Genomic DNA, 21,237 nt, shown 5'->3' on the forward strand with positions numbered 1-21,237 from the left:
GCAGGTACTATAGGAATCACCCTGTATATCTAACACCTGACGCAGAGTTATATAAAGTTTCCACGTAGGTTCGTGAGTTGGCACAAAGTCTCCAATCAGTATACCAAAATATCTAGTGAATGATAACATTTCTGAGGCAGAAAGGCGGACATTATTCTGCTTCAGATGATCCATGTTTAGTGCGCATGGTTTACTACTCTGATCAGGGCCGTAATCAAATGCAAATATTCTCTGATTGAGAACATCTAAGGAAAACAATTGTAAAGTTTTTACATAATGAATAATAACAAAAGAAAAAATATACTTAGCACAACCTTCTAAAATGTCGTGCATTAAGTCAACTCCCACTTGATCAAAAAGGGAAAAACCATCTACTTTAAGCCATACACATCTCTCTTTTATACCGCTACTAGAAGAGCTTTCAGAACTCCTCAATAATTCTTCGTACTGTTCAGCGTTTCTAAGAAGAAGTGCATCCTCAAAACATTGAAAACCAAGTTGATCTTTCTTAATATTACAGTACGGCATGAAGATATGCCCGAAAAACTTTCAACGAAGCCAGTAATTGAGTTTAATCCTAAATTACCTCCCAAAATCAGACCCAATTCAAAGTATACTCTTCCATGGAATTCTAGGATATGCAACTCAACACCCGTGTTCTGTAGAAAATTTAGCTCTTCAATTAATGGGTGAAAAATAATGGAATTTCCAACATGAACTCGATCTGACGAATGAAATAGCAAACTTAGAAAAATGCTATTTAATGAAGATGAGTACTGTCGTGGCAAACAACCTACACATGTATATACTGCACCTAATTTATGCAATCCGGAATGACTTCCTAAAACATTACCGCTTTCGTAATCGTCAAAAAACAGGAATAAAGGCAAAACAATTTTGCCTACATGTTTGTTCTTCTTGCTTTGCCAAAATGCACCTTGAATAAAATTTTCTACAACTGCATTATTTGCAGACAAGTATTCCATATACCTTAGAGTTTCAACAAAAATATTTTCAATTGTGAAAAATTGCTTCAGAACTTTTCGAAGAGGTATAAACTGCTCAGTGCATGTAACAGGTTTTAAAGAAAGAACTCCACGCCTTCTACTTTCGTTTAACCGCTCACCAATGACTATTTCCTGTGGTGCAATGTATGACCCCACTGACGCGAAAAAATTTAACCGTTTATGTTCAGTTTCTAACCCATTGAACGGTGATTCGATAACTTTCAAGATTTGAGTGTTAATAGTACTTATGACATTAGAAGGTACTGCACCCTCAGCTTCAATGCTTCTTAATATATCTTGTACTGAAGATGAAACACTGGCATTTAGTAAAGTGGTAACTCCATCTACAACTGATTGAACTAATTTTCTAGGTACCATAGGATTTCCATAAAGTGATGCTACAAAAGAAGCGGAATAATGACTAATATCTTTTTTACTGTCTTGTATTGATGAAACGAGAGAGAGAGATGGAGTTTCAGGATCGGTAACAATATCAATTGAATTTGAAGACGAGGTAGTATGATTGTCATTTTGAACAATAGGGTTATCTTGTTTCGATTGTGAAATGGGCCGAATATGCCTTAAAATGTGCTTTCTGAATGAATTTCTTAATTGGAAGTTTCTATCGCACCCATCGTCAATACATGAATACGAAGTGAACATGTGGTTAGTATGTTGTAAATCAAAATGTTTTAAAAGTGAAGAAGGGAGTGGAAAATTTCTAAGACATAAAAAACAAGTTGGTATTGTTGGTATGAATATATATGTATGGTTGTACGTGTATTATTACTACCTATACTTGCTGATTATCTAAGCAAGGCATACCTACTTCTGATAACAGAGTATTAACCGCAGTGTAACCTTTATCGTAAACAGTTTTCATACGATAAAAGCCCCTTTGAACAAAATACCACACAGCGGCTGCTTCCAGTGGGTAGGTACTTGGCGTTAAGGATAATGAAAATTTTAAAGCATACATCAATTGCCTCACATATGGAAGTTAATTTGTACACTACATTATCAACTATAACATAGTATCCCACAATGTCTTTTAAAGAAGGCCCGCATATTATAGTATTACTCCTACTTTGAATTTGATGTTGACGTTGAACTAAAATATTATTACATGCCTCAAGTTTATTTTTTATGACAAATAAATGTTCCCTATATATAATGCAGTGCTTTCATCCTCTAACTTATTGACTTCGCATAAAATAGTATCATAATTAACATTAAAAGTACTTAATTTTTCTAACTTACTGTTAATAACGGCGAGATCCTTCCTGCGAGCCTCATTGTCCTTATGTAAATTACCTAAAAAATGTTTCACTTCAGTTCCAAAGGATTCTACTGCTCTCTCTAAAGTCATCTTTCTCGCATCTCCGCATTATTTTTATTTTCTACACTTATTTTCACACACACGCGTTCGCGAATCACTTAGCGGTGCTCCTTTTTCGTGGTCCTCGATGGTATGGATGGGCCGGGGTGGGAATCCGGGATCAATTACCTTCATCTAACCGTCCTTGTGATCTTCTCAACTCGTGCATTTGAATTTCTCGCTGCATATTATTCCTTACGTAATTCTTCCACTTCTGAATTATTTGGTATCCAATTACCAAACATACAATTATTAGTAATGCTATTAATAGCCACTCGCTGGTACCTAAACCTTTGTCGATTTCGCTCTTCTTCAGATCATTATTTCCCAATCCAGCGGCTTCGATAATTATTTCCTCTCTTCTCCTGTTGACTTGGGAGTTGCACATCGTTCACTTTACGCACTATTTAACTTAATTTATCTAAAATATTTTTAACTGCTTAGGAGCTTCGTTTTAGGTGGCAGGATTCGTTTTGGGTGACAGCATCGTTTTGGGTGGCAGTGGCAGGATCGCCATGTGATGTTGGGAGATACCCAACAATAAAAGTCACATCTCCTAAACTATATTTATTTAATTAAAGTTGAATAAACGCTGCTTACGCAGCTTAGTCTTGGTCGTTACCTTATGACAATCTAATTCATACTCCTCAATACTTACTTGTTAACAATTACAGAAAAATACATTTCCTTTTGATTGTGTAAATATAAAGTATAAATGCAAGTTAGAGGTTTGTTAATCTATGAACATTATTGTCTATTTACCACAGTAGAATCGAATGTGAATAATTACGATAATGAATATGAGGAATTAAGTAGTATTTCTTCTGTACAGGAACGTTAATTAAATGAAGTTGTAGCGATACCAATTCCGAATCGTCACCACGGTAACTCAGTAAATAATTACACAAAGATCAAACGTCCTTCAATTAAATTAGTAAATTTTGACGGAAACCCGGAAAATTGGTTGGAGTTTCGTGACTCTTTTTTAGATCTTATTGATTCAGATAATGCCTTAAACAATTTTCAAATGATATTTTTTAAAAACATCTTGTACAGCCGAAGCCGCAGAAATATTAAAGGGAATCAAAACTTCGGATGCAGGGTATTCAGTTGCTTGGGAAACTTTAGTTGATCATTACGAGAATAAATTACAATTAATATTTGGTCACATTCAATCTACACTAAAATTAAAAAATTTATTAAAGGAATCTAGAGATGATTTAAAAAAGTTGTATATTACTGTAACTAAAAACGTTAGGTCGTTAAGCAGTTTAGGAGAAAAGACTGAAATGTGGTAAATTTGATCATGTTACATTAAAGGAATGCGAAAGAATAGAGATCTTAAAGTATATTAATAGCGATCTTCATCAAATTTTTTAATAATTTATCGGTTCTTAACTTTCCAGTATTTACTTCAAAGTGTTAAACCTTACATTCCTGTACAGTAGATGTTTTCTACTTTATGACAACTGAATATAGAACTAAGATTTGTAACGTATATAGGTTGTGGTGGGTTTATTTTCGGATAATTTTCTTGTGTTAATGTTTATTTGATTCAAGTTTTGAAGATTGCAACTATGGGTAGGTACTTGGTGGGGTACTATAAAAAAAACGTGGTTTTATAGCTGCAATTGAAAGTAAGTAATTTCATGCACGTAAAAGCGATTCTAAAATTGTTGATACTACTAGAGCTCTAAAAAGTTAGGTATGCTCGACGGCCATTTTGGACCCAACGTATGGAGCGAGTAACGCTGTCAGCTGCTTATGTATTCAAATAAGTTCGTACAAGTGTCGACTTGCTACCCAAGGAAAATGCCGCAAAAACAAAAATTAATACAGTTCTTTGCTTTTATATTTCAGCCCAATTTTTAAATTAAGTGTTTTTATTTTAATGAGTGAAAAGAGGTAAAAAGGTTTATATGAAAAACATTCAAAATTTACATACATTTAGAAATAGGTACAAAGTTCGGAACTAATTACAATTTACAATCTGGTTTCTTTTTCTGTCGAAGAACCATATACTCTCACTTTTCGCATTTTGGAACTTTTAGAGTAGTTCTTTACACAATACATACGTACAACAAAGAAATGTTTTACCAGCTTCTCCATCAGTTCGCAACCACGCTCACAATTAGGAATTGAAACATTCAGGGCCGGACTGGTTTGCAAATTTCTACCGGGAGATACTTTGAAAAGGGCCCCCTATAAGGTCTTTTTCAGGAAAACCATATAGTAGCTTACTTTTACCATTTAGTTAGCTGCCAAATAAAACTACACAATAGCGTCATAAGTGATAAAATAAAAACGTTTATTATTTTAAGGTAACATTATAGCAAACTCATATTTTATTAAACAGGTTTCTTTTAAAACTAAATTCTATATTAGAGGTTGGGTATTTATTGTATATATATTTTCTTCCGAGATTTATTCAAAAACATAAAAAATGATTTCTAACTAATAATACTAATTGTAGGCAGTTAAACGTAACTCACTTTTACTTTAGAGCAAGTGTTTGAAAATATGGTTGGTACTTAATGCTTTGATAATGGAATCATTGTCAATAGATTCGAGTATATCCGACTCCACGTTCATTAATATTAATGAATCTAATATTAATTGAGACATAGTTGATCTTAATCTTGTTTTAATTAGCTTTAATTTTGAAAATACAGTTTCGCACTTTACTTGTGTTACGGACAATGTCAGCAGGAATTTATAAATAATATAAATATTGCTATAAGCCGAATGGTGCATGTTGAACTTTTTTAAGGCTAAATAATAACAACAAGCACACCCCCTACATTTACTTGAAATCGTTGTGTTTTGACATTTTATGTCATTGTTTTCTTTCATCTTTAAAAAAATATGGGAAAATGATTTTAATTCATTAACTATGTCGTCCTCATTTAAACTTAAAATTTGGCATATCGTTTTTAAAGCCGAAACTTTAATGTCGTTATCATTGTATGGAAAGTATTTTGGATCGAAGTATTTAAATCCATTATAAATGTTTTCATTATTAGAGAATCTCGAAGTAATACTTTGAACAACTTGGTTGATTATGGCTTTGAAAACTTCAATCTCAAATTTTTTCAGTGGATCTTTAAATAAATGGTGCTCTGCAGTTTCTCCAGGCATTTGTTTCTTCCGAGATTCTCTTTTATTTTTCATGCAACTTTCCAACTCTAGTTCATCATCTTTATTTTCTAATTTTAATTGTGTTTCTATATGGCGAATAAAATCATTCGCTTCGTTCGTTACTTCTTCAAACTTATCGAACATTGCATTGATGTTAGAATTCGCTGCTGACACAATATTAAAAGATTGAAGTAAATCAATACCATATGTTTGCAGATATTTGGATGCAGGTGTAAGATACGAGAATATTTTGTTCATAATAACCGTTAATAATATAGCTTCATATTTACATAGGTAATTAAGGAATGCCGCAGCTTCGGAAATAGTCTTAGAGTCGAAATTAGTGGAAGCTTTGATTTCACACAAAACAATCAATAATGTGGAATATAATTCATTTTTAAAATTACTGTCGGTTTCTTTAGACCCTATCAAATTTTTAATAGCCAACCCTTTGCTCCACCATCGTGTGTCGCAAATTTTATTTAACCGTCTGTTATTATCTGTTTTATCACTCCATATTTTCATACGTTTGTAGGATTCAGACAAGAACACACTAATTCGGTTAACTGTACCAAAATACGTTTTTATAATTGCATTAACCTGAACAGCGTCTGACACTACTAAATTTAGTGCATGAGCGTAGTACCAATTATAAATAATATTAGGCGACTCTGATTTCAATAATGTCCTTAAACCACCGTATTGGCCCGACATATTTGCAGCACCATCAAAACTACACCCAACAATGTTTTCCATTGGAAGATTTAGCCTTTCAAATTCATTTTGTAACATTTCATGTAGAGACACGGCTGTAGTTGATTCCACACTGACTAAAGTAATGAGTCTTTCAAGTACAACATCGTTATGCACGTATCTACACACGACTGAACATTGTTCAGAAACGCTTAAGTCTTGTGTAGTGTCAACCTCAACGCTAAAGAACTTTGCAGTTCTTATTTCACTAGCAATAACATTTTTTATTATTGTTCCTATTGCAATAATTATGTTATTTACAGTTTGTTTACTTAAAAAGGTTATTAAATTACCTCTACCTTTTGAATGTACTTCTGTTTTTCGTTTTTGGCTTTTTTCGACTGCGGTGTCTAAATGCATTTTAAGAACGTCATCGTACTTGGATAAAAGCAGAACAAGTTCCAAAAAGTTTCCTTTGCTTTTAACATTCGAGTCGTAAATAGTACAAAGAGTCTCATTGGTACCTCTTAAAGGTAATCCTTGTTTTCCAATAAATTTTATGATATCGATTACTCTATTTAGTATCATTCGGTTTTTTGATATATTACTAAGTCTCGCATTTTCGAAAAAACAATCAACTGTTTGCTTCTTTTCACAGTTTAGTAAGAAAACTGTAGAAGCGTTTTCATGTGATTTTGAATTTTCATGGTCACCGATTCTCAAATAAATATGGGACCAATTATTAAATCCACTAACAAAAATACTGTTTGAGTTTAAGTTTGAAAATGCCATGCAAATATAGCAAAATAGTTTTTTAAGTTTAGTGGAATAAGATATCCATTCACGTCTTATTACGTCACCGTTCTTTAATGTTTTAAAATACACTTTACTTTCATCAAATGGAAGTTTATTATATTCGGCTCTTGGCTGGATTGGATGAAAACGCGCAAAAGTTAATTTTTCATGCATATCACTTTCATAACAGCTTCTAAATAAATATTCTTCTTCTTCGTCGGGTATAGTAACCACTTCCGTATCATATTTAACGATATCATTTCCTGTTTTATTCTTGGGGACTTTAGGGGTATTAGTAGAAGTATGTGGGACATTTAAATTTTCTCCAAATGTAGGTATGTTTGTCCATGAGGATTGAGATGGAGCTTCTTCATCAAGTAGAGAATCTTGCACTTCAGCTTCAGTTACATCGGTAATGAAAGGTAAAATTTTAGAGTTGTCTGGCGATTTCGTATTCGTTTCAATAACATCAGAATTGTTAGGTTCATTTAAATTTATTCGTAATGTGTCTTCCCTTTTCGGCACGCAATGGGCTTGGTCAGGTGATTGAAGAAAATTGTTAATTTTTTGTTGGCTGCTTACGTTTCCCACTTCGTCACGTTTACGTTTAAGGGATTTCGTTCTTTTAGATGCTCCACTTGGATATACACGTTTCTTAGTTTGTGCAGCTTCAGCCATTGTTTGAGATTTGAGGGGACGGGGACCCGACAACCTTAAATATTATATGTACATTAAACAACCGTTGCCCTGTTGCCCAATTTACTTATTTTCAATTTCATGTACATTTTGAGGGCGAGTTAAAAAAAAAACAATTATGTATTTTTATTTTTGTGGAATAAGTTTAAAGTTTTGGATTCTGACAAGAAGAATTCCAAGTTTATTAAACGATGCGATGTTACGTTCCGTTTACTTTTTTTCTTGTGGGTTGTGAACCCCACTCCCTTAATGAAATGATTTATCTTTTTACAGATTTTTATACCGATTACAATTTACAAATATGAAATAGTTAACGTAAATATAGATATCAAAATACCTTGGTACTTATATTTAATACTTACTTACCCAATGAAACAGATTCGTAAACGTAGGGGTAGGTAATAAGTAATAACGCAACTCAATCAAAGTAAACTTTACACTTTATAATTAATAATTATTATAATTTATAGTACGCAAACTTATGCAACGTTAACGTAAACGTAAAACGACACTGCTGACTAGTGACTGCTGTCGCATCCAGCATCTTTCATGTTACTGAACTGAATAAACAATAAACAGTTTTCATTTATTACCTGCACCGGCTTGCACTGCATACTGCATTAGACAGCATTCAGCATTCTCCGAAAAGTAATGACAGATTGTAAATTTAAAAGGATTAAATTTTATTCTTGGTAAGCGAACTTTTAGTCGGAATTTTGCATAGAAGATAAATTATGTAAATAAACCTAGGCGGCCTGTAAGGGTCTACCGTCTACCTAACAGTTCTTTGTGGTGCCATATAATTGATCGGAAATTTACTTTTTTTCACTTATTAACAATATTAAGCATTGAATTAGGGCCCCCCGGGAAATCTCCCGGTATCCCTCCTGTCCAGTCCGGCCCTGGAAACATTGAGTTTTGCAATGATCTCGCTGGCAAGATGAGTCGTGCCGAAACGAAGAATAAAATATCTACCTCACAAATACGTGAACCTGTAGTTGGTTGCCATTTATCGGGTCCTCGATCTCGTCTCATGTTTTGCACCCACTTCGACCGCCGAGGCTCATCTGCTGGGATTCGGTATAGACTGTACCGTTTCTCAGATCGGTTACTGCAATTTGGAGCTGCACAGCAGGGCATTTTTAAAATGCTTTCTTGATAATCTGCCATAATAACCCTAATAACACATGATATCCCAGGGATGTACCATTAGGGTCTCTACAATGCCCCAATGTCCCGGCCCTAAGTGCGACAATCCTGAGATGTTCTCTTTGGTACATTCCTAAGACGTTTTACGTGGGATGTTCGATAAACATTCCATACAAAGCCTAAATAACAATCTTACAATTCTTGAGACGCTTCCGCGGCAATTTAGTTAAATATGCTTAAAAAATGAATTTATGTACATTAATCTTAAATTTTCTCGATTTAAAAAAATTATCACGACGGGATTCGAACCATATCAACCTTTCCATCCATCCTCTATAATTTATTGAAACGGACATTGGTGGCGCTGGTGTCAAGCGTGAAGCGTGGCGTGGTTATTTTAGCGGTCTTTCGTCTCGTGTATCGGTGTTTGTGAGGTTAAGTTGAGTTTGTGTTCAAGTTTCGTTTTATTATTCAATCTTTTTGCCGGCGGTTACGAAATTTGTTTGTGCTGAACGTCGGTAAGTACTTACAAATTACAATATTAACTGCTATACATATAGTTATTAATGTTAAAAATATCTTCGTTACAATTAGGTAATTACTTAAATTACTCATTCATTACCGTTTGATATAGGTACCTATTATTACCAATACCTATCCCATATTCATGGATCCCTCATCAGAAAAAAGAAAATTATTCAATAAGTTCAGTCAACGTTTTAAGCGCTTAAAGCAAAGTAATGAAAGTTCTCAAGTAAAAACTCCCGAAAATCCCGCTCAGAGTAACCCGGATGATTTTCAAGCAGTTGACAAGCTCGTAATTTCATCTGCTCTGTCGTCTCATTACACTGTTGAGGAGGAATCATCTCGTGAGACAGATACGGAATCGGATAACAGTGAATCCCATGACAGCCAAAATATAATTCAGGGAGACCAATATGATAATGTCACAGGCCAACCATCTCTTTATTTAAATAAAAGTATTGAAGAGTCCGAGCAGTGTCGGTCTTTACCTTTAAATATTTCCTTGTCAAATTGGGCATTAAAACATAATATCAATCATACAGCCTTATCTGATCTATTAATTATATTAAAACAAGAACACCCAACGTTACCAAAAGATGCAAGGACCTTTTTAAAAACTCCTCGACATGCTGGTTCACAAATTAGGTGTGTAGCTCCAGGTTCATATTACCATTTTGGTTTAGCGCAGTGTTTACAAAATATACTCGCACAGTTGTTAAAAGAAAATCGGTTTATACCCAGTGTTTTAGAAATTTGTGTAAACATAGATGGCTTGCCTATTTCTCAAAGTTCCAGTAATCAAGTTTGGCCTATAATGATCGAGGGGTTGGTCACGGAGGAGATTTCTCGTTTCGAGCTAAGGCAATCCGAGGATATTCGAGGAGATCTATAGGGAGATTCGAGGAGATCCGGGGAGATTCAAGGAAATCTGAGGAGATTCGAGGAAATCCGAGGAGATTTTGAGGAGATTCGAGGAGATTCCGAGGAGATTCAAGGAGATTCTGAGGAATGCGAACTGCAAAGCGTCGCGTAAGCAACGTTGTGTGGAAATTTCCGATCCTCGCTCGCAGTTTTGACTCACCAACTTGCAACGCATCTAGGAGGGGTTTATCTTTGTTTTGTGCAAGCACATGCGTTTGTTGCTTTCTATTTTTAGTTTCATCCGCATAAAGCATGTGATTTGTGCAAAATTTATGTTGTGTAATGTGTTGTGAATAAGGATTTCGATGAAGGTAAGTAAAAAAGTGTTTTTTTTTCTACATATTCATAGATTAGGTATAAACACAACAAAAGGTACATTTTCAATTGCACTTAGAAATTTGCTGTCCAGATTGAGAGAAAATTAATGGGTATTTTTTTAGAATAAAAACTTGGTTTTTGTAGACACTGCACCAATGTATCTTAGCCGCAAATTTGTTCTTTATTTACCTTTGCATTTATGGTTATAATAAGCAGTGTTAATACCTCGTATTTCTCCTTCGACTTTAGTTTAATATTTTTTCAAGGTAAATAATATATCATTTTCATTAGCACTGCGCTTATACGAAGTGCGTCAAAAATATTATTTGGGGCAAACTCCTAGTGGCGGCGCACTTTGACAAAATGCATGAAGATTTATTTCAATTCCACCTCGAATTTCACACTTTATCTGTAATTAGGTCTTAAGTGCTAGTGATACATCCGAGGATACATCGGATGTTACCACAGATGTATCTACCCCTTTTTCAAACATTGCTTCTGTCCTTCATTTCAGCGTGCTGACCTACCATTTTGTGGCTTGACTATGGGCTCGAATATGAATAACGAACACACAACCAACAGTGCGTACCAAGGTACGGACGAATTTGAGAAAGAAATACCAGCATTACCTCAAGATTTAAAAAATGTTTTAAAAATTTCGGGTTATTACAATATTGAATCATTAAGTAACATTACAAACGATGATATACAGGCAATAGAACAGTTTGGAAGGGAGGAACTAACCAGTTTAATAGACGAAGCCGAGTACGAGCAATATTTCGGAGTGTATAAAAGAGTACCACAAAAGTTTAAACTATTACCTGGTCATAAGAAGTTGTTAAAAATCGCATCAGAGACACTTAAAAAAAAATTAAACGAACAAAAAAATATTCAAAAGTTTCAAAATCCATTAAGTTCTCGACAACGTAATTGCCCAAAAACTCAAGTGAGAGAGGAAGTTATTGATTTGCATTTAGAAAAAAATAATTTAAGAAAAGAGCTCTTAAAAAAGTGCAAAGATATAATTCAGGAAGCAACTTTAGATTTAAACAAAAAAAGTGAATATCTTACCAGATTGGACAATATTGAGGTAACTGTTCAAATAGGGCACAATGATGACCTGTTTGGCACAGTCTGTTGTATATTATGTCAAAATAAAGTAAAACTTTTTTTTGAACAGCGAAAAAGTACTTGCGCTCCGCGGTGGTTAAGAGGAAATTTCTACAAGCATTTTAAAGCGCACTTTTACACCAAGATCCCTGCCAACAAATCAACTTTAGTGTCAAACGAAATCGAGAATGAAACGAATTCCCAAGGCAATTGTCGTCCAAATAAAAAATTTAAGACAATGCTCAATTATTTAGAAAAACCCTCGGAAAACCCCAAAATCGATTTTTTAAGTGTGTCGGGCATCGAAAAAAATTCGAGTAATACTAGTCACGTTGTTTCGCACATCGATTGTGAATTTAATCTCCAATCAGAACCCAAACGTCCCAAACCATCGTCAACAATAACCTCGACAATAACTAACGATCAAACTCGTGATCAACTAACGAATCAACAAGCGTGCACTAAAAAAGTTAATGTAATACAAAATGTGTTACTGAACACAAAGTCTGATGATACAGTGAAATCTCGGGTGGAATTTGAAAACAAATCAGAGGAGAATTTAAAAATTCCAGATCGAGCTGCAAATTCAAGAAGTGACAGGATCAAACGCAAATTATCTGTAATACCTCAAAATCAACCCTATATAACAACATTTTTCCCTTATGTAAATAGCGTAGAGAAAGTGATGCAAGAAAATGCAGAATTAAAAAGATTATTTTTGGATAACTGTAAAAAAATAAATGTTTTTGAAAACCATCCCAATGAAAGTAGCGACGACGAGAATATCAAAGGTTTGTTAAATTTGCTAATCAAAACAGCCACAGCAAATAACAATAATACAAAGAAAAGCAATAAGTACAACCTCACCTTAAAGAAATTCTCTAATTATCTATTTATCATCGGAGGCAGATTACTATACGAGACTTTATATCTAAATTTGAATGGAGCTTTGCCTTCTATATCTACTGTACAACGTGAACTATTCAAAAATTGTTCCATCGAAGAAGGTGTTCCAAGAATCAAGCAGCTGAGTGAACATCTATCGAAACGCAATTTTCCAAAAACAGTGTGGCTTAGTGAAGATGGAACACGTATTAATGGCAGGATCCAGTATTGTGCATCAACCGATACAAATGTGGGGTTTGTATTACCTATTAATCCTAATGGATATCCAAACAATATGGCATTTAAAGTAAGTATAAGAGATTTTTTTCGAAAGTTCACAAAGATTTTTTTGTATGTTTAGGCAACATCAATCCAGGAAGTTAAAAGACAGTTTCCGGAAGAGAGTAAGGCTAACTACACCTATGCGTTGGTGGCCCAACCTCTTATAGCTAAAAGTCCGCAATTTTGTTATTGTCTGTATGGCACAGACAATAGGTTCTCCTCCAGTGATGTGCTTCAGCGATGGAGAACCACAATAGCTATGGCCAAAGATAATGAAATTGAAGTTCTTGGCATGTCATCTGATGGGGACAGTAGATTACTAAAGGTAATGAAGTATGTAACAAAGTTATCTTCCGCGCAAAACAATGATGGATGGCCGTGGTTTCATGCTGAACTTAACAACATTTTTCAAAAGATGTGCACCGTTTAGTGCTAACTGATATTAATTCTCAAGATAAAATGAATTTCACCGCGGTGTTAAAAATATGTGATGCAAAAGTATTAGATTTATTAAAAAGTGCAGTTCCAAACAGCGAAGCGACTATCTTATATTTGACTATTGTAAAGAACGTTCTGGATGCTTACATGCAACAGGATATCAAATTGGATGAAAGATTGTATAAGATATGGTATAGTGTATTTATACTACGAATCTGGAGGCAGTGGATTAAAGAATCCGATATATATACATTGAAAGACAATTTTATCACATTAAATAGCTATACGTGCATTGAATTGAATGCTCACGCCATGATTTTACTTATCAGAAAATTTGTTAGTGACAATAATTTGTCACCGAACATGTTTCTTCCCCATCTTATGAGTAGTCAGCCTTGTGAGCAGCTATTTAGAGCTACGAGATCCATGACGAGTACCTACTCTACTGTGGTGAATTACAGCATGTTAGAAATTTTACATAGGTTAAACCGTATTCACTATCTAGAAGATGCAAAGCATGAACTTCAAGGAAATTTCAATTTTCCCAAGAGAATGAGAGTCAGCACTACAACTGAAACTTACTATGAACCCATGACTGATTGTGATATAGAAGCTGTAGTATTAAAGTCACAAAAAGACGCAATACATACTGCTGAGAAAATGGGAATCATAAACTGCGACAGATGGACATCTATGATGGAGCTGAACAAGGTACAAATAGATGTAGATTGTGACGAAAAATCAAATGCTGGTAATGAAGAGGACGGCGACCGAATCGATGATGTTGTGCAATGCGAGGTGCCATGTGACGAACAAAGTACGGATACATCAAACAATAATACATTGATAGAAGCGATTCAAGAAAATGGTGATGATGATGTGGATGCAGAGGACACTGAGGTATTGAAGCAATGCTTCGGCGAATCGTTAGACTTAAAGGATTACACAGAGAAGGTGGACCTAGATACAAATAATCTATCAGGAGGCCCGTATTTAAAAGTGGTTTTGAAAAATGGTGCCACTAAAACCGTAAAAAAATCTTCAGTATGTTGGATGCTAAATGAAAATATATCAAGATTGAGTGCTGACCGATTATATAGGTTTAAAGGCCAAACGAATAAAAAAAATATAGTGTTAAACAAAAATAGAAAATGTATTAAATATGTAACCGAGGATGAAAAAAACTCTAAAAATCAAGTAAGGAAACGTAGAAGCCGAGATAACAGCTCATCAGAATCGGAATTGGAAATTGAAAATATCGGCCTTCACGATTCAGAAGACATTTCAGATGAAGAACCGAAAAAGATAAGTAAAGTCAACGTAAACATTTTGAATGAACATTACTATGCTGTGAAGTACGATGCTGCGTGGTATATAGGGAAAGTGGTCAATGCAAAGAAAGAAGGGTTGGTGCAAGTGAAATTTCTGAAAGAAAATCTTCAACATTTTTATTGGCCTAAACAAGAGGACGTACAAAACGTGGAAGTGATTCAAATTTTTTACGGACCTATAAAAATGTTAGGTTCAAAACCTATGAGTTTATCGTGGTCAGACAGACAACAAATTTGTAATTTATACAAAAATTTAAAAAAAAGTTAATTACTTAAACTTTACTTTGTTCCCTCGTTTGTTCCTATCGTTAATATTAGAATGTATTCAATAGGTATCGATAAGTAGAAACAGTGTTATTTTGTTTTTTTTAATGTCCAGTAATTATATTTGATTTTACATTTTTTTAATAGAAGCATACCTGTTTTTTTTAGTACGTTTTATTTTGAAATACTCGTGCGCAATGTGGTAAGTATTGTTTTGTTATTTACGTTTCTACAAATTGGAAATCAAATCCTCATTTTTTAAACATTATACATATACCTATTATCACCAATCTAAAAAAATCCGGAAATTCAAATGAAATCCATGAGATACAGAAGATTAAGTATATTGCGATCCAGAGGAGATCCGAGGAAATTCGGGGGAGATTTGAGGAGATCCGAGGAGATTTGGAGGAGATCCAAGGAAATTTGAGGGAGATCCAGGTGATTTGGTGGAGATCCAAGGAGATTCGGAGGAGATCCGAGGAGATACAGGAGATTTGGAGGAAATCCGAGGAGATTTTGTGAGGAGGCAATCTTTCGTACCAAATAATGTGTAGTGAATAACCCCTCGATAATGATCAATTTATTCAAATATACAAATATTGTCGAGATTTGTGGAATTTATCAGGGAAATGAAAAGCCACACAGTTCTAATGATTTTATGTTAGATTTTGTTATGGAGGCAATTGAATTAATAAATAATGGTTTTTTCTACAATACAATTTGTTATAATGTAAAAATAATTGCATTTATATGTGATGTGCCTGCGAAATCATTCTTAAAATGTATAAAGGGGCATAGTGGATATATGTCGTGTACTAAATGTAACATCGAAGGATCTTATATTGAAAATCGAACATGCTTTCCAAGCTTAGAGGGGTGGAATTTAAGAACAGATTCAGGTTTTCGAATGAAAGAACAAAGCAGTCATCATATTGAAACGACTATTTTAGAATCTATTCCCTGTGTCGATATGATTAAGTCGTTCCCCATTGACTACATGCATTTGGTGTGCTTAGGTGTTACAAAAAAACTTCTAAATAACTTATGGCTCTGTGGTAAACCACCTCATCGTTTTTCATCACAACAAATTAAAAATTTGTCAGATCATTATCTCACATTTAAAAACCAAATACCTTATGAGTTTATGAGAAAGCCAAGGTCATTTCTGGAAGTCAAAAGGTGGAAGGCTACAGAATTTCGTTTATTTCTGTTTTACCTGGGTCCTATAATATTAAGAAAAAGAGTCTCAGATGAAATATATGAAAACTTTTTGACCCTCCATGTATCAATGACATTACTGTCAAAGTGTGATAATTTACTGTATGCTAAGCAGTTACTTAGACATTTTGTACTAACTTACACAATGCTTTATGGAGAAGCAAATGTTTCCCATAATATACATAACTTGCTTCATCTTACTGATGATGTTGAAATATTTTGCAGTGTTGAAAACTTTAGTACATTTCCATTTGAAAATAAGATGATGTATATAAAAAAACTAATTCGTAAAGGTGATAAACCGCTGCAGCAAATCGTTAATAGAATATCCGAAAAAAACACACAAATTCTATTTAATGATAGCAAAACAATTACGTATCCAAAGTTCCAAATTGAACATTCGAAAGGTCCACTAATGGAAAATATATCTGGCGATAGATGGCAACAATTTGAAAAAATTGTGTTTGAAAAGTTCTTATTATCAATACAAGATGCTGATAATTGCTGTGCACTTATTGACAAAAGTGTGGTCATTATTAGAAACATTATAGTAAGTAGTAAAGGTAAATGTATTAAATTAATTGGTAACAAATTTTTAACCTACGAGGACTTTTATACGTCTCCCTGTAAGTCTTCAAAACTTAATATTTATTTGGCAAGTTATTTAGAAAATGAATTGAAATCATGGGATATAAATGAAATTGCCTATAAATGCATGAAGTTGTCTTATAAGACCAAATTTGTAATTTTACCATTAATCCACACAAACTAAGATTTATACAAATTTTTTAGCTTTTTAAGGTGGGCGTACACTGCAAACGAAATATATAAATCAGCTACTTATCGACCTACTTCCATACTTTTAAGGCATTCCAGGTCATCTATGCTAAACTGGACGAAGATTGAAATCATAGTTTCATTTAATTCATTTCAGCCCATGTTAGATTTAAAAGGCTTTTTCAGTTCATATACTAAACTACCTAAACGAAAACTGCCTCCAGAGTTGCTCAAACTTAGTTTAATTGTCCTTAGCTGATTTTAATTTCGTTTATTTCGCAATGCCCGCGCCCCTTTAATATTTTCTTATGTTTATATATGTATAAGAGTTGTATAGCACACACATTTATTAAAAGTTTATGGGACGAAATTTTCACACATGTATCTACGTATAACCATTGAATAAAAACACTATAAGAAGCCTAACGCTTATGGAAGAAAGCGCGACAAATCTCACAAATCCCCTTGCACCCCGCATTGGTTGTGACCACCGAACTCTCTTTGCGGTAAATAGGAGGAAAGCAAATTCTCATTCTTCTCAGTTCAAGAATCGACTCTATTGACAGTGTTCCCATTATATTCTCAGTTCAAACTCTGTCGCGCTTTATTTCCACGGGGTTAGGCTTCTTATAGTGTTTTTATTCAATGGTATAACATAGGTCTATTATAAGGTGTTTCTGTTCTTGTTTTGCCCTTTTGTTGTTTTTTTAGTTCCTATGGCGTCTCCAAATAATACATGGACTGTGGTGTGTTTCACCAATGATGAAACGGTGGAGGCAGTTCCGACAAAATGGTTAAGTGGAGATCAGTGCTTATGGCCAGTGGTAACTAGAGACAAATTAAATACCTACATAAGAAAATGTGAATTTAATTCATGTTGGCCATCACACACTGTGAGAACATTTCGGAATGCAACATATGGTAATCTTCATATTTGTGGTATTAAAAAAATAATTTGTGAAAGAATATGTACCTAATTTTTGATTAATGAAAACAAAAATTTAATTAGATAATAATCAAAGTGAAAAAGGAATTTTTTTTTAGATAATTACTCTGTTGCGAGGAGCAAAGCTAATAAAGCTGAAAATACAAGTGACCTGAACACAGATTGTGATGATGGTCCTTTATCAGGAAAAAGGAAAAGAAAGAAAAAAGTGATCTCTTCATCTTCAGACGACTCATCAGACACTGAATCTATGAATGAGAAGCGGGCCAATAAAGGTAAAATGCCTTCTCCACCAGCATGGACTGATGATGAACATCGGACTCACAAAGATTCACATCAGTTAGGTAAGAGGCTGTCAAAATATTTTTTTATCAATTTTAATATAATGTTCAGAGTCCCTGAACACTTCAAATTAATGTTGCAACATTCTGTTTTATCTGAGTTCTTATATTTTATTTACCTTTTGTAGCTGAACCAGAAGCATGCATAGATGAACTTGAGGAACAGGTGGTTGTGGTACCACCTGTTATTGAATCATTACCTTCAACCTCGATTGCCCCTAGCCAACAAGAAAATGAAATTAACAATATCACACCACGAAAGCCTATAGACTCCATTAAGGAAAATATAAGCAAGTTTATTTAATTTTGTTAGAAATAAATTGATGTCTAATCAAATTTTTTCAGGAAGGGCAGACCGAACAAAATGTTGTTGCAATCCAGCTTTACTATACAACATTCAGGCATTACTTATCGAAATCAATAACAAGCTGAACAGTGTACCTAGGAAAGCTGAGGAAAATGAAGAAAATATCATTCGGAAATCCGGAATTAGTTTTCCTATGGAAACTATTCAGGAATTCGACAAATTTGAGAAATTCTTTTCGGCAAGAGAAAATTATTTAGCTTTGGTAATATTTTTTATTATGTTATTTAAACAATTCATAACCAACTTCGGCTGCACAAATTCCCAACTTTCTTTATATCAATTCTAAATTGGCATCAGCATTATGTTGGTAGTATGGTGCAGCGCTACCAGTATTAATGGTCTGTTGTTGTCAAGCTGCTGTAGATTTGTTTCAAGCATTAATATATAAAACACGTTTTATAACCATTAATTTTAAATTATACATGACATCAATATTGATTGATTATGTCATTGTTGTCTATGACGCACTGCTCTGATTAAAAGACTGCATGAAAAGCAATGCTTTGTATATTTCATTTAAACTTACCAATGTATGATGCAATGTATTTTTTGCAGGTTGGATTTTTCTCATCTATTGGAGGAGCTAATTTATATGAATTTGTACGTAGATGCCTTGCTCCTCTACTATGGGATGGATTATCGGAACAGTTTTCCTTCTTTGGAAAAAAAGGAAATCTTTCCTTTGGGGATAAAAATTTGGCAAAAATAGTAAATACATTGTGTTAGTTTAACGAAATTGAGCGAATTAAACAATATTAATTCTCTAATGTCTTAAATATTACGCACATTATACCTACACACTGACCAGTAAATCCTGACTTTCAAGTTCTGGTGTGCACATTAGTGCGCAGTTCAGCAAAGCTACACATGGAATTTGTTAATCCCCAACATGCAGGTCTAATAGGAACGTTTCATGACCAGGATTTGCTGATCCATAGAGTAAAATATAATGAAGTTTAGTAACGTTTATATTATAATTTTTTCTCTATGGCTATCGATTTCGGCAACATTGCCATCATCAGGCCTAGCGTCAAGGTTTAAAAGGCAGCGTATTTATACATGTCACTTTAACACTTTATAACCACACTTTACACAACGTTGCTACTAGTTTATCTTCTATAGTCATTCCATTTCCACTTTCGTCAGTAACACGCAACGCACTTCATGACATGTATAAATACGCTGCCTTTTAAACCTTGACGCTAGGCCTGATGATGGCAATGTTGCCGAAATCGATAGCCATAGAGAAAAAATTATAATATAAACGTTACTAAACTTCATTTTACTCTATTCATAACGTTTATCAAAAATGGAGACGTACATCAAAAATATTGCTGATCCATATTGGTCTGTACAGAAATAGTGTGCACAATATTTTTTAATGGACGAGAGATACTTGATTAATATGTGATATTAACTGTGTTATAAACTGTTTTGTTTAATACATTTTACTGCTGTGTATACATTGGTACAAACATTTGCAAAATTTTAGAAGCCGCTGAAAAAGGTGGACATGCAAAAAATAAAAAGGAAGTTGAGCAGAAACTGGGGGATTGGCTGCGAAGATCTAAGGAACGACGCATTCGGGCAGAACATAAACGTGCAACAAAAAAATAAGAATTTAGGTATGGAGAAGCGTGTTTTTTGTATACATACATACTTATAGAGCTTTATTTAGGTGCTATTGGAAACTTGAGTATCCCAAACACCATTATAGAATATTCAGGCAGAGGGCAATTTGTTGTTTAAGAGAATATTTTGTTTTTTACATGTTTTCTGTAAATACTTTGTATCAAACTCCATATTAAATCTTTGTTATTTTATTAAAACAAATTTTATTACTGCTTTTGAAAATCCCTGTTTTTATAAATTGGAACATTCCAACATCATCTTGTGAATGTCCCCGTGTAACATCTCGCATACATGTTTCTGTAACATCGCAAATGATGACATGGCTGTTGCCAGAGACGTCCCTGGGATGTCTATAGGAAAATAGGGACCTCTTAGGGATGTTTGTATTGTCTCATTGGAATGTTTTTAGGATGTTTGTGGGATGGAATTGTGTTATTAGGGAATATACGTGATAATGTAGGTATATGATTTGAATTGATGAATTTGATAAACATGCATGTAAGAAGTTAACCTAATTTTACAAGAAATTTTTGAGTTGGCAAACTTTATCAGAAACACATTTAGGGGCAAAGGCAACACATTCCTTGAACAAAAAGAATAACGATCAAGATCAAGTAATGTACAGGGTTATTCTAAATGATGGACCCAATTTAATAAATTCGTATTTATTTAAATATAAATGCAAAATGAACAATCTACATACCAATGGAAAGAGGAAGTTTCAAAGTTTTTTTTACATATGCAGAAACGGCCGCTAGAGTTCTCGCGCCAGCCAGCCGCCTTTGTGTTGTCAGTTGTGAGTGAGATGGCTACCGTGCAGCACAAGGTTTTCTGCGTTCTTGAGTTTGCTAAAAGTGAGTCGCAAGTTACAGTGCAGCGGGCATTTCGTCTGAAATAAATATGTAAAAAAAACTTTGAAACTTCCTCTTTCCATTGGTATGTAGATTGTTCATTTTGCATTTATACTTAAATAAATACGAATTTATTAAATTGGGTCCATCATTTAGAATAACCCTGTATAAT

At 34.0% G+C, this 21,237-nt stretch overlaps 2 protein-coding genes across 2 annotated transcripts in view; both read left to right on the forward strand.

Annotated features, from left to right (window-relative positions):
* Window positions 1–12,818: 12,818 nt before the first annotated feature.
* LOC116160202 lies at window positions 12,819–14,782 on the forward strand (the record flags this gene model as incomplete). The annotated part of the gene is given in 2 exon segments (XM_031473345.1): window positions 12,819–12,922; window positions 12,977–14,782. A coding segment is annotated over 1 exon segment (1,426 nt), but the record flags the coding sequence as incomplete, so codon positions are not given.
* A 2,742-nt stretch (window positions 14,783–17,524) lies between these two features.
* Window positions 17,525–21,237, forward strand: part of LOC116159396 — a 4,093-nt gene continuing 380 nt past the window's right edge. Inside the window, exons 1-6 of the mRNA XM_031472364.1 lie at window positions 17,525–17,849; window positions 17,973–18,218; window positions 18,344–18,505; window positions 18,561–18,784; window positions 19,138–19,290; window positions 20,075–20,221. Of these exons, the coding sequence (XP_031328224.1) occupies window positions 17,645–17,849; window positions 17,973–18,218; window positions 18,344–18,505; window positions 18,561–18,784; window positions 19,138–19,290; window positions 20,075–20,221 (1,137 nt within the window). The 5' untranslated portion in view covers window positions 17,525–17,644. The remainder of the gene's footprint in view (window positions 17,850–17,972; window positions 18,219–18,343; window positions 18,506–18,560; window positions 18,785–19,137; window positions 19,291–20,074; window positions 20,222–21,237) is intronic.

The sequence above is a fragment of the Photinus pyralis genome, unplaced genomic scaffold (assembly GCF_008802855.1).
Source record: "Photinus pyralis isolate 1611_PpyrPB1 unplaced genomic scaffold, Ppyr1.3 Ppyr1.4_LG1, whole genome shotgun sequence".
Classification (NCBI taxonomy): domain Eukaryota; kingdom Metazoa; phylum Arthropoda; class Insecta; order Coleoptera; family Lampyridae; genus Photinus; species Photinus pyralis.